At 40.2% G+C, this 14459-nt stretch overlaps 1 protein-coding gene across 30 annotated transcripts in view; it reads right to left on the reverse strand.

Moving 5' to 3' along the window:
* LOC121347181 (sarcolemma associated protein) overlaps positions 1-14459 on the reverse strand; it is an 88555-nt gene that overhangs the window by 4396 nt on the left and 69700 nt on the right. For 15 of the 30 annotated variants that reach the window (XM_041425627.1, XM_041425623.1, XM_041425625.1 and 12 more), the window contains 2 exons: positions 13554-13688; positions 2626-9022 (listed from right to left, as the gene is read on the reverse strand). In XM_041425627.1, coding sequence (XP_041281561.1) covers positions 8933-9022; positions 13554-13688 — 225 coding nt within the window. In that variant the 3' untranslated portion in view covers positions 2626-8932. Of the gene's footprint in view, positions 1-2625; positions 9023-9111; positions 9349-10031; positions 10122-13553; positions 13689-14459 lie in introns of those variants that run through there. The other 15 variants (XR_005954191.1, XR_005954185.1, XR_005954187.1 and 12 more) reach the window with 4 other exon arrangements.

Below are 14459 nucleotides of genomic sequence, written 5' to 3' on the forward strand. Positions count from 1 at the left end.
CTGTAAAGCAGAAGCCACAGCACAGCAACCACCTCAGCCTGGGGCTGCAGGGGAAAGCAGGGGCTCTCCCTGCAGGGAAGCAGGGCCGCTGTGTGTGCCGGGGTGTGCAGCCACCAGGCACAGCCGTGGGCAGAGCCCAGCTGACCCTGAGACCCCCACAAACACAGAGCTGAGCCTGCGCTGCTTCTGGGCAGGGGAGATTCCTGCATGCAAGGCTGGGCAGCCACAGACGCCTGAAGGACTGGCCTCTCCCACACTTCAGCGAGCTCCTTTTTATGGATTTCAGCTTGCACTATGAGAAGCAGGAAGAGCGAAGTGGCGGTGTCCCAGGCGGGGCTAACAGGATGTGACTCTGCCCTGACTCATCCTCCTGCTCCTCGAGGGGAGATGGCTGCTCACACCTGGTCACGGACACCTCTGGCCACATCAGCAGCACAAATCCACTGCTCCCCAAACTTGCACTTCAGAGGCTGCAGGAAGCAACCTCCGCATCACACAGTTAGAACTTTATCTTTTCAGAGGATCTTCACAACCAAAAGGACTGAAGACTACCAAAATGCACTCAAAATCTAAAGAATAATACAGCAGTTTTCTAAGGAAGTGTCTGAGCTAGCAGGATTGCACTGAGGTCTGAAGTCCAAGAAATTAAAACATTAAGCCACACAGCTGCAGAATATGACTAAATACACAATTATAGTTCTCTATTTTACAGCTGAAAACTTACCACATTTGAATAATCTCCAGTGAAATGTATTTCATGGGAACTGGAAACAATTTGCATTAAATGGACCAAATGAACACCACTGTTAGTGAGTCCACGTGCACACGAGCAGAACTGAGGTGCCTCAGATGAGGATTGTCTCTGCCAATACTGGGGCTCATCTTCCATGCTGACAAACTTACAACAAAGATTTCCCTGATACATTTCCCTGCCCATCTAAGGCAGTCAGTCAGTAGCAGGGATGTCTCACAGACTTGCATTCCAAGCAGATGCAACATCCTACACATCTGACAAAGCAATTCAGTTCTCACCAAAGAAACATCCCACAAGTGCTCATTCAGATGGAATTATTCCAGTATTTGTTTTTCAATTACTGGAAGAAACATCACTGTGGGGTAAATGATTTTTTACCACTCTCTAGATTTCAAATGAGACACACCATATAAGACACCAGAAGTTTTTTGGTATTTATCCACTAAGCATCCTCCTGAACAGGGACATGATGTGCTAAGGTACACCCTCACTCGCTGCAAAAGCAATCATGTAAAGTAGTAATAAGGGAGATTGTTAATATTTAATGTTAATATTTATAATATGTTAATATTGATTTATTTATGATTGGGACATAATTCTTCTAAAGAAGACTTTCAGTTCAGGGAAGTCTGCAGGGGAAGGATGTACTATTGCTGTAGCATGCAGCACAGGCACACCAACACCTGGCCAACCCAAGGCTGGAAGTGCAATTAAAAAATGACAGTGAAATTGCTGCAGGCTGTCTTTGCTTATGTGCCACTGCAATAATTACAAAGTGGGGAAAAAAAAAAAAAAGAACAATAAATGTCTCACAATAGCCAGCTACAGTTGGATTCCAGTCAGGCTCTGCAACAGAAGAACTGCAAGTCAGATGTGGCTGCTACACTTACAACAGAAACACCAAATACCTTGAATATCACACCTAGTGAGCCTGGAGTATTGACACTGAGCCTTTAAAAATGAGCAAACTTTATCACCACCTTTCACCTGTAGCACAACTCAGAAATAAACTCATTCAGGGTCTAAGGAAGAGCGCTCTGTGCCGGTGTTGGGAGACAGGAATTCAAGGCAAACTTGTAACACATCAAGTGCTACCAGCAACGTCCCAGGACGAGCAGCAGATAGATTTATCACCTTTTGAGGCTTCCTCCCCTCCCCAACCATCTATTGCATTTGGAAGAATGTTTTAATGCCAACTCTGACTTTTAACTTTTTAAATTGAAAAATACAAGAGATAAGTTACCTGGGTCTTACACCAGGACTTACTGCTTGCCTGGAGTGAAACCATGTGTACTTAAACTGCACCCTGGGGTGGATCCAAACCACACAGTCTCCAAACAGGGAGGAGACTTTCCTTCCTCAAACTTGCTGAAAATTATGTGAGTGACTCATTGAATGTCCTTTTCTTGAGTCAGCACTGAAACAGAACTCCAGAATTCCCTCTTATTTACAGTAGAGATAAAATACTGTAGGATTGTTGGTCTTTCTTACAGGATGATCAGTGACTGATGCCCTGAGGATGTCTCACCACTAAACCCAGAAACTCTTGCACAAACCAAGGCTGCATTCCTACCCAGTGCTCCAGCCCTTCTCTCCCTGGGTTCAGACCTGTTGGAGCCCAGCTTCACCATGTCACACAGAGGGAAGGTCATGTGGCTGCAAATCCCATTTGCACAAAATAAACAGGTAAATAGATTCCAACTTTGAAATCAGTTTTAATAGATTCATTAATTAGTAACTTGTCTTCTATCGCAGTAAAGCAGAGTGTAGCAGGTTCAGAAGTTGGGGAGTGCTGAAATTTGGAGTTAGGCTGAATGAAAGACTATGTACAATACAAATCAGCTTTCTGTTGTGATGTAAATTTATTCTCATAATTTTTACCATTTATTCATCCCAAAAGACATATTGCATATTTGGAACATTTTTAAAGTAAGAGCCACTGTATTCAAGACAAGAAGTAGTTTTGTCACATCAAAACTGATGACATACTCAATAAAATTATTTTCCAGAGCAAGAACTCCTTACAAGAAATATAAATAGAATATAAACTTCATAAATGATCTAGCATGAAAAGATTAAAATAGCAAATTCATTCCATACTGAAGGCAGTACTTTACCATAGTGTGTGCGCGGTGTTTCTCAAAAAAAAAATCCATGTCCCACCAGTGGGAACTGAAACAAATACAAGTAAGCTTTTGTTACATTTTATTCCAATAGAACAGAAAGATGACTTCACTCTTTTGTCTCAGTTTACTGACTAACACGATCAGGTAATAAAACATTGCTTTTAGTTTAACCCAGGCTTTGGATTTGCTCACCAGACACGATGAAGGGATGACAAACTTTGGCAGCACATTGGCATTTTCAGTCTCACCTGACATAACAGAGGAACTACCTCTCCCTGCCAACATCTCAATCCCCACAGCTGAGAACCACTTGCCCACCAATCTCAATTACACCCCCACTCTCTCTCGTGGCTGCAGAACACCAGTGACCACGTCCTGCTCCACCACATGCAAGCGCCATCCCAGAACAGCACGGACACACATCCACATCCCTCAGTGCCTTGGAGTGAGACACAACAGCTCTGGGAATGATGCCCACTGAGCACACTGAGAAACTCAGCCACCTGAACAACCTCAAATTTGAAGTGCTTGGAGAGGGAGGTGTCAGAAATGTGCAAACAACATGATGGGGCTGAGGGAAGACAGTAAAATGTCTGATCCTGGGAAAAGGACTGGCTTTGCTTCACTCTAAGATGTAAGCAAATCATAGAACAATCTACAGGAAGCAGTCAGCAAAAGATTCAAGAATGTAAAATAATTCATACCTGTCAAAGCATTTAGAAAATTGCCCTTTTCAAAGTTTTCTAAAAAATGGGTTTATTAGTGTTATTAAACCAAGACTTCTGTAAATCATGATATTCCAATAAAAGTGATGGCTACACTACTATCACTGTTAACTAATAAAGTAGAACAGCTGTCAGTTTGTAAAAACTAAATGAAGGAATTATTCTATGAATATTTTCCCTACTGTCCTTCAGGGATCAGTTTTTCTCTCACTACTGTTCAAAAGTGTATGATCAATAGTCTAGAATAAAGCTTCAGGAGTCATCCCTACGAAACCTAAAGGGAATAAAACCTTCAGTGCTGTGCTGAACAGCAATGGGAACAGGCTGCTGCTTGGGCCTGCTGCCTGCAGTGGTTTTTACCAAACAATACTGCAAAGTCAGATACCACAGGGTGCACCTCATGCCGGGGTGATGTGAGGAGTACCGTGATTTGATTGACAAGGTTAAATCTAGAAGCTAGAAGTCAGTGAACCCCCCAAAAAAAAAGTTCTGGTGGAAAATCAAGTAAGAATACCAAGCAGGATATAAAGCTTATTGTCTATTCATATAATGTTAGTATGGTAATAACTGTAAGGACATGTTCTGTTCTGGCAACTACTCTTCAAAAGATAACATTTGGAAAATTAAAATTTGTTTAAAAAGCTGACAACAAAAACTAGGGGGATGAAGAAAAAAAATTAAAAATTCATTCACATAAAGTAGGATTGGAAGGTATGATCATGGTATGTCAAATCCCTAGATCAGAACAAGATTTGCAGCAAAAGAACATCCTCCAAGAGAGCTGTACTGGAGTTCCACCAAAGCAAGATGAACTCAAACACAGGGCTGGGGATTGCTTTGGGCTTTTTTCTGAGAGAAGAGTAGTTTCTCACGTACCTTATCTACAGAGGCAACTGATCCTTCTCCTGAAGTTCTCAAAGCAAGAATTCTTTTTTTCTAACAAATGCTGAACTTCTTGACATTCTGCTGCTGCTGCTGAAATCACACTGAAGTTTTATGATTGGGATATCCAGATTAATAATCAGATGAGTTCCCCTTACCTTTACAAATGGGAACTTGAGCCTGTAATGAAAACCTGTGTTTCAATTGCTGATTTACCTTCTACTGCTGGGAGCCCTTAGTCAGACACTGGTAGCACCCAGCTTTTAAGCAGGAATGGGTGCAGCTCCTCTCTTCAAGCAGAAGAACTTGGCTCTGGTTGGACAAACCTCTGCTCACTTTCAGCAAGTTTGTACAAAGTAAAAACCCAGAAAATAATCCCGTATGCTGCAGCCAATTCCCCACCAGAGGAGAAAGAGGAATTCTGTGTTCATAAGCATGTGCAAAGAGGGAGTGGGATGAGCAAAACAGCTGGATCTGGGGAATTCAATGCAGCTGTTTGCAGAAAGCAATCACTCTTCAAACAGACCCAGAGGTATATGCAAGAGAGAAGGAAAGAATATGGCTTCTAATTCTGTTATATGATCAATTGCTATTACTAATAGGAGACTCAAATAGGAGACTCAAACTTTTGAGGCAGTTGCTAATGAAACACTAATGGTGGATGAGCAGCCAGAGGGGAAAAAAGGCCCCTGGTGAAACTTGGCCAGCCCCACTTGCAGAGCCAGTGCAAAGGACAGTGGCTTCCCAAAAGCCATAGTGGTGACCTGGTGTTTTAGAGCACTCAGATGCTGCTGGTGGAATGAATTTGGCAGTGGATTTGTCATGGAAAAGATTCAAGCCAAAGAAATGATTCTTGCAAGTGGCAGAACCCTATGGATTAAGGCAGGAGACATTCAAAATCTTACATAAAGCACACAAATCTGGAACAGGTAACATACTTCAGAAGACTTGATTAGAAAAATAACTTAGGGATATACCCCAAAAATACATGCACAGGTGATTGATTACCTTTGCTTCAGCTATCAGTTATCTGATACTAATTCTCACTGTTTTATGAGAACTCTTGCAATAGATTGTGCAGGCTCACAATTCCACATTTAGCACCAAAAAATCCAGACATTCTGCAAAAAGGATGAGGCAAAGACTCTGGAAGAACGCATTTAATTCAGCTATAAGGAACAGGAAAATCACACTATATTTTTCACATATTTGTATTTTTAAATAAAAGGCCTGATACTGTTGTCCCCACGTAGGTAAATTCTTTTAGAATTTAAAAAAGGTGCCTCACTCAAGACACCAGGACAAATCTGAAGAAGTGTTCAGATATTCTAAGACTGATACTAAATCTTCCAAATTGAACTAGCAACTGATAAAACAACTCTCTAACTTTGCTACTATGAGGAACCTTTTTAAAACCTTGAACTTCAGTGCAAGCTCAGAGCACTTGTTTTACAAGTGGAGCATCTCACATGTGTGAAAAGCTGCTTGGTATAGTAACTCCAAGGCTTAGCTAATCAAGCCTAGCAGAAGAAAGAACCTAAATATGAATGTAAAAGAGCTCACACATTCACCATGAAAAAAAAACCCAATAAAAACCCAGAAAGATTTGTGCAAGGAATCCTTGCAAAATAACTCCACTTGGTGTTTTAGTATCAAAGCACTGAAGAACAGCACCTTCCCAGTTACCCAACCCTTCTCCAGGGATTCTCACAACAGAAGAGTGAACTGTGCATTTTAGCTCATTCCTCATCATTTTGAGCATGCAAATGTCAAGAACTCCTGGAAAAGGCACTGTATTAGGGAACCACAGGTATATCTGTAAGCACAAGCCCCCATGCAATGTGTACTATGCACCTGTGTATAGAGTATAAATATGCATACATGCATGTCAGGAAATTAGAAATATTTCTCCTTTAATACAACCATGTTCAGCCTCAAACTGCAGCTCTCTGACGTGCTAAAGATTTTGGAAAACACAATATTTGTCTTCAAAACAAGGACAACTGAAGGCCCAGGCAGAGCTGCTGTGGTGCAGGGCCCCCCCAGGTGCCCCCAGGGAATGTGGCACCTTCCCTGCTTCCAGGGCTCTGGGAGGGACCCCCACCTCCTCAGGCTACCTGCAGGGAGGAGGGGAGGGAATGCACTGCAAAAGACACAGCTGACACAGGGACACACAGGGAGTTAGAGATGCTCAAGAGGTGAGGAGGCAGCATCAGGCTCCCTTCCCCCAGCAGGGCTTTCCTCTATTGCCCAGGACCTGCAGCCACTGCTGCTCCCAAATCACCACCCCTGCCACGGGCACATCCACCCTGCAGCTCCAGCACCTCTTCCTCCTCCACGGCAATGCGCTCCCAAGCCTTCCATCACTCTCCTACCCCACTTCCTTCTGAACACCACAGACAGAGGGATCAGCTAGACCAAAACTTAAACCAGCACAAATGTGAAAGAAAAGGTAAAAAAAAAAAAAGTCTTTTGTTCTCACTGGACATGCTGCAGACATTGTGCCTAGTAACTGTGGCAATATCTAGTGCAAAAGAAACTTAGCATGAATCTCTTGTTTTCAAATGACATTCAACTCAAACATGCATAGGGAGAGTAAAGTTATTTTATTAAATCATGCACATCACGTGTGTTAGTGCAAATAGTTTAATCTGTACTCCAGAAATTCTATTGTATTTTTATATCTTTACAAAATAGATTTAAAACAATTAATTACTTAAAAAATGTAATTCTGAAGTTAAGCATTTCAGAACAATATTTGCAATAACCTATATACAAGAGGTACTAGGTACCACTGGCATACGAGTGTTCTGTGGTTGGGTGGCTTCCTGCAACTGAAAAGGATGAAAAGGATGAAATGAATGAACTAAATGACAATAGTTATTTTCTACAAGTCACTTGTGGACTATTTTCTCCAACTAATAATCCTCCCATTAGCAAATCCCATGTAACTTAAGATAGAACCTTTAATTAAATGACAATGACCCTTAAAACCTCACAAAGTAAATTATATACTAAATTTCTATTTAAATATTTAAGCTATCTGTTGATTGCCAAAACATTCTTTAAAGCCAATTGAATTGCTGAGATGACCTCCCTATTTTGAAGTTTCCTTTAGCAGAGCCATATTATTTACTTTACCATTCTTTAACATATTATTTAAGTCTTTAATAAACTTTTTTGACAGAACTGTTGAGCTGAACAAGACAACTACTGTCTACATTTAATTCAGCACTAACGACAGTGATTCCCACCAAAAGTCAGCAAATAGCAATAGTTATAGTACTTAGATAAAGAAAATAAACTTTGTAATGGGGACCACTGCATCATACTTACAGCCATGTGATAAGGAGCCACAAAATTTTACTACCAAATTAAAATCATCTTCACCTGACAATGTTTCATCAGGTATATGATTCCAATTCTGTAGTATTTTATGTATCTAGATTTTCTCAGCTATCACAGACGTACTGTAGCAGTTCTCTTAATAAAGTTACGTCCACAAAAGCTTATTCTAAAGAGCTTCTCCAGCTCAAGTCAGAAGGTATCAAATGACTGAAAAAATAAACTGATACATGTGATATGTGAGAAGGTATTCATACTTTTAAAGAATGTATCTCTTTAAATATATGAAATTTAATAAATTACATTCAAACTAAAGTTAACATAAGTTGAATCAATGCACTATGTCCATCATATGACCCAGTACTTGCTCCCAGAAACACCTTAGGTCACTCAAGAACACACACATGCTTGCACTCGCACACGCGCACACTAAAAACTTTAGGCTGGTCTTCACCATCAGTATCTCTATCTCTTTAAGGCTGGACATGAATTGTGTTTATTCCCAAAACCCATTAATAAAGCAATCCTTATGGAAGAAAAATATGCTTCCTTTGAAAGGCGTACTAAGAGAAGTTTTCTTAAGTCTTGTTCCCAACAGCTCAGTGACTAACAGCAAGTAAAATGATACACTAGTTTAAAAAAAAATAGATCATACTGAAAGGCACTGAGCACACTGCATCTGTTTCCCAAGTATCTGCAAGGTTACTTGGCTTGGATGTCCAAATCAGTATTTTCCTCTTAAGTCTATCAATCAGATTCTAAAGTCAGTGTCCACGACCCTAGTCATTATAAATAATTTGGTACCAAGAAGCCTGCTTTAGGCCACCATTATAGTATTCAGAACCCCAACATACTAATTTAAAACTTGCATGAAGTTGTAAGCAAAAATATTGCTCACAGAATGATGAATCACAATTTTATTCCCTCTTTATAGACAGATACATTTTATACAGTTTAAAGCAAATGACCCTACTGCTGTTCTCACGCAGAGCTGTGCTGTATTAAGAGGTAAAAAGGAAGAGAATTAATCTGTTTTCCCTCAGTATATGAATGTTGCCAGCTTCTAAAGGGAGGACGGTGTATGGATTCAACAACAGTTCTCATGGAGAAGCTCTGGTTAGGCCTGGGTACAGCACCACGGCTGTTACAGCAACCAAAGCTGCCATCACAGGCATCCAAGGCCATTGTCTCTGTGTGGAGAGAAAAAAGAAATCAATATCATATTTGTTCTAATTCATACTAATCAGTTTACCTCGAGGTTCCTGCAAGTGCTGAGTACCTGCTGCTGGCACCACTAGAGCGTTACCCAGGAGCCCTGCTGCAGGCTAGCCCTGACCTGGAGCACTGCAGCGAAGCCCGCTCCTCGAGCACAGGCAGCTCCGCAGCTCTTCGCGCGCTGGAGGACCCCGGGCAGCTCCGTGATTCCAGGTCTGTTACTGCACACACCTCACAGAAATCTGCCACCGAACGTGCCAAGGCTTCAGATGTTTAAAACATCGCTCATGCCAAGTCAAGGCTAGACAGAGGTTTATGCACATCTTTAACTTTTGACCGTTTAAATCCAGATCTGTGACTTCGTTTGTAGCAGATCCTAACAACACCGTTTTTAACAGACTGTCACAACATCGCATGACAACAATGGCATTTTAAGAGGAGGACACACTGATAGACAAGAGAAAATGCAAGCTGAGAGTTCAGAATACAAACCAACCACCTATTTCTTGTCTTTTTTTCCCCATCTTTCCATCAGTAATAGTGAGAAAAATTAAAGTGTTTAGAGCCAGAGAGGAATTTCTTAGTCCATAGATAGGAACCAAAGCTTGTTGAATTTTATTATTAGAGGCAAACTCTTCATTTTTCATAGTTAATTAAGCAATTAAGTTTTCTTACAAGCCCTAGCATCGCAGCATTGTGCAAAAGGCAGCCCATTTGCTAAAGACAAACTGAGACCGAGTTAGAAGAGGCACGTTCAAGCACCAGTTAGAACAAAATCCGTTGTTAGAATTAAAGAAATCACAGAGATGTTAAATGATTAGTGGATTGCTCAGCTCGTCAGTGTCAACAGAATGGCATATTAAATGAAGGGTTTGCTTCAGGTAAAGAAACACCTGTGAGCATTTCACCATGCACTATTTGATACAGAAATGGCACAAACAGGTGAGGGACAAACATACATTGACTGAACAGTAGTGCTTGTACCTTTCGCTACCACAATGGGCCGTAACACCAATACAGGAAAGCCAGGATTAGGCCGATGAATACGGCTGGGACGGGTTGTAATATGGAAGGCTAAAGAAGGGAAGGGATATTAAAAATCACTTTGTGCTATAAATCAATCAGGTAAAGATGATTTAGAGAGGGGAAAATAAGTCAGTAAGTTTTGTTTTAAGTGAAATGTATTAAAGACATCTAACACATTACAGCATTATCTAATCTGGTATACAAAGTTAGTACACCATTCTACTCAAATCAACAGGGTTGTTTAAAAATAAAGGGAAGTAAGCAGAAAATGTTCCAAGAAACCTCGTGTCACAACTTGGAATTTAGCACTTGAAAACAATATGAATGTTAAACTGATTTGCCTGTATCTTATTTATAGTTGGTTTTAGTTTTTCTAAGTAAGAGGAAATCCTATTTGGATTTCTTGAGAGATAGACTCACACCAAATATTGGATTTTTCAGCTATTTCTTCATTCCTTGCTAGTTAGCCTTTTCCATTTTCCATCACCAGCCTCTGGAAAAACAATCTTTTTTCCTCCATTAGTGAATCAATTACAATTATGCCCACAGGCAAACCCAGTAGTTCAGACATTTCTGTGAGATTGTAACGTGACTGTACAATCCACATTACTAAAAAGCAGAGAAGCACATTTCTATCAGAGATACCACGAAGCTCAGCATCTCTGCCAGGTCAGCAGCCTTGTGACCAAATGCAATTCTGCAAATTGATCAAATGCTGCAGTGAGGCAAACCAGCAGCTGGCCAGACTGCAGGGTTCATCCAGCTTACGGCCTCCTCAGAACCAGCCACGCTTTTTCTCAGCTGTGTTCTACTCATGGAAACTACTGCACATTCTGGATGGAACAGCCTCTCTCTGTGATATGAAAAATTAAAAGCAAAAATGGACCTAAATGCTTTTTAATCTGTCCTTGGAAGACATCTGCTTTCTCTGTATCCTACTCTATATATTTGTGCACACACAAAGACACACAGAGGTTAAGGTCAAACCATGCCAAATATTTTTAAAACTGTTTGTGCTGAAGCTACCTTGATTTTGTTCAGTCAAATAAATAAATGATAAATTTATGCTTAACTTTTCTAAAACATTGTGATTAGTAAGTAAAATCTCATCCTGTTATGAATTTGTAGAAATCACTAATTCATAGAACCTCCAATATGGTTCAAAATACAGGAATATTAGAAGGTATTCTAGTCTTGTTCAATTAATTTTTTTTCAATCAAGGCAAATACTTAACAGAAAAATTCTGTGTAACTACTGAAGACTTTTTCATGCAAGATTATTTTTGTGTCACGGGTGCCACGAATCACAGTGCCACCTTCCCACAGAAAGCCTGTTGGCAGAAATAATCACAGCAGTGTTCAAAAAGTGCCAGAGGTTTAAATCAACCAGAGCAGCTGATGTTCTCAAACCATTCACATCATTAAATCTGTTGTGTAAAGCGCATCAGGAAGTAACCAGTGGCTACAAGCATGCAAACACAAGTGGAACACCACACCGCTAAGCATTTCAAAAACACAGCACTGCAATCTTTTTTAAAAGTAAAACTTAAATATTAAAACTTAACACTTAATTGATATCCCAAATGGAGTACAGAAGCCTTGTGCTTTCTAACATTTGATGATTCACTGAACAATTCTATAGATATCTTTTTGTACGTTATACACATCCTTGGCAAATGAAACCAATGATCAATATCCATCACATTCAATGAGAGCACCTCCAAATTATTAGATTTTCCCTTCACAAACTTATCAATACATAACAAATCTCCCTATTGTCAAAGCATTTAACTACGTGCTTCAATAAAATTGTGCATCTTTTTTTAGAATATGAAGATATGCAAACTCAGACACAGATGGGCTGCAAAAAGCAACAAATCCCACAGTGGGAAGTCACTTTCTGTCCTCAGAAATGAAGTAGCAGATAATGATTCCAGCATAAAGGGGCAATGGTACTTGAAAAATTTGACCTTGGAACTCAGCCCAGTATCCATGATGTTTGAAACAATCCCCAAGATGGATATGTTTTACATTACTGACTGTGAGTAATGTTTGGTGAGCAGTGAGTTTGCCCTTATATGGAGGATGCTCTTCATCACACCCTGACCTCCAGGTTTCAACTGTCACAATTAACTCCTCTTCTGCAAGCAGATTTTGGCAACTGCTGTGGTTTCTGCTTTCACTTAAATACTCACCTCTAATTCTCCCTAAAATTTCCTTTCAGTTTTTCCACTTTCATCAGGTGCTCCAATTTCCTTCACAGTATTTCAAGCCTTTCCTTTTCCCCCTTTTCCACTGATCGTTTTGATTCTGAGATTAATGTTTTTAACAGAGAAGAAAATCTCACATTCACCATTATTTATTCAGTGTGATCTCTTCTATTAAAATGGGGTGGGGTTTCAGTGTGGTTGTTTTTGACTTCTGTTTTAAGTAAGTCAAGTAACTCAGCATTATTTGAGCACTGCATAAAAATCCTAAGCAAGGATCAGGTTCCAAGAGAATGATGAAATCATACTCCTGAAAATATATCTGAAAAAAGTGAGAAAGACTTTGAATTCTTTACAACTTTGACAGCTCCATGATGTTCAAGGTTTATATGCATACAAACTTTAGGCATCCAGCAGCCAGCTGATTTAGAGGATAGGATGTGTAAAACCTTCTTTGTAGTCAGAGAAACAGTTTGCTAAAGGCTGTTACAGAGCATTCATTATCCTCCTGTTTTGTATTGTGCATTACAGGAGCTTTCACCCTGCACTGGCCACAGAGGCCACAGTACAGGAAGGCAAAGCCAGCCCTCCCAGGGTAGTAAGGCACCTAAAATAAGGTATGACCACCTTATAATATGTCTGCCACACCCTTAATGTTTGGAAGATTTCAGAATCTCAGTAAAATAAAAAGTTGTTTCTAGCTGGCAACTCAGTTCTAATGATACAACCTCTCAAATAAATTGAAAACCAGAAAGCACTATTTCCATTAGTGAATAGCAAGGACAGTTCAGCTGTACTGCTTCAAGTGTGAGCCCACCAGAAGTAACCATGGTTAAGAAGCATAAGCAAGAGTGAGGTGGGAACATCCATTGTAATCAATACTAATAAAATGAGAACAGCTTGAAAAGGTTTACTAAATTCATTTGCATACAGGTTTGTCAGCTATTACCCCTGCATCATTTTTTGAAATCAGAAAATTTGACTTTTTTCTGGTTCACTAGTCTTTAAGCCACATATTCTCAAGAGAGCAGGTATCTAAGGCCATACTTAAAACTGTCAAGCCACTGTCAATTTAACTTTCATGTGTAATTGTAACAGTGTAACGATCTGCAGATCTGCACAGGTAGGACCAGAATGGAATTTTGTGTAACATGGTACCCAGCTTTTTTCTTTACAAGTCCATCCTTTTCTATTTGACTCTTCCATATTCCTTCAATCAACAGGATTGCCAGTGTCATAACCTGACTTCCCCACACGTTTGGTACAGACTTACATTGTTTCCTTTTTCTTGTAGCAGCTTCAGGTTTTCTTTACATTGTTTGAGCTCCTCGGTGAGTGACTGGTTTTGTTGTTCAGCCACCTCATACTTTGCCTTCAGCTCCGAGAGCACAGTCTGTGTTCTTTCATACTAAAGACAAAGAGAGAACAATCTGTGGACCCCTGGATACCCAGCACATGCTGACATCTGCTTAGCACACAGCTCCCTTTGCTGTCATCTGCCTAGACTAACTCGCCTTGCATCAGTGCACACTCTCTTCTCATAAAAGCAGGGTGGAATTTAGATTTCCTTTTTTTCTAAATTAAAATTTTTTGCCCAGCTTGGCAGGGCTAGGACCACTAACCCCAAAGAAATGCAAAACCTTAATTAATCTCTCATGCCAATTATTCATTCCCATATTGGAAAGGACTGTAAAAACTACAGAGATGAAACAAGAAATAGGGGAACAAGGAGTCCTTCACATTTGAATAGTGGTCTAGCCATCCAGGCTGCAGCTTACATACCTACACCCCTCTAATAGGTGCAAAATTCAACACTCTGTATGAAGTAAATCAAACCCTCTTCCCACACAGCAAATTCAAACCTAAGAGCAAGGCAGGCATTAAAAAAATATTATGCCTTGTTACTGCCATAATCCTCAGTGTGGGTCAAGTACAAACAGTACTGGGTGAATATGACATGTTCCTACAGAATAGGTAGCTTGTCCTTTTCCAAACCCACATTGCATTTTTTCTATTCTAGCAGTCCTCCTGACTGGGCTTAATAAGGACAGAAACAATGACCTTCAGTACTGGCATTCACCACAAATTTAGAAGATGAGACATCTTTACAAATACTGATCTGATTACAAAACAGAGATTAAGACAACTGGGATTTTCAGATTCTGAGAACTGTAAGGAA

Source organism: Onychostruthus taczanowskii, unplaced genomic scaffold (genome assembly GCF_017590055.1).
Source record: "Onychostruthus taczanowskii isolate IOZ18803 unplaced genomic scaffold, ASM1759005v1 scaffold9, whole genome shotgun sequence".
NCBI lineage: Eukaryota > Metazoa > Chordata > Aves > Passeriformes > Passeridae > Onychostruthus > Onychostruthus taczanowskii.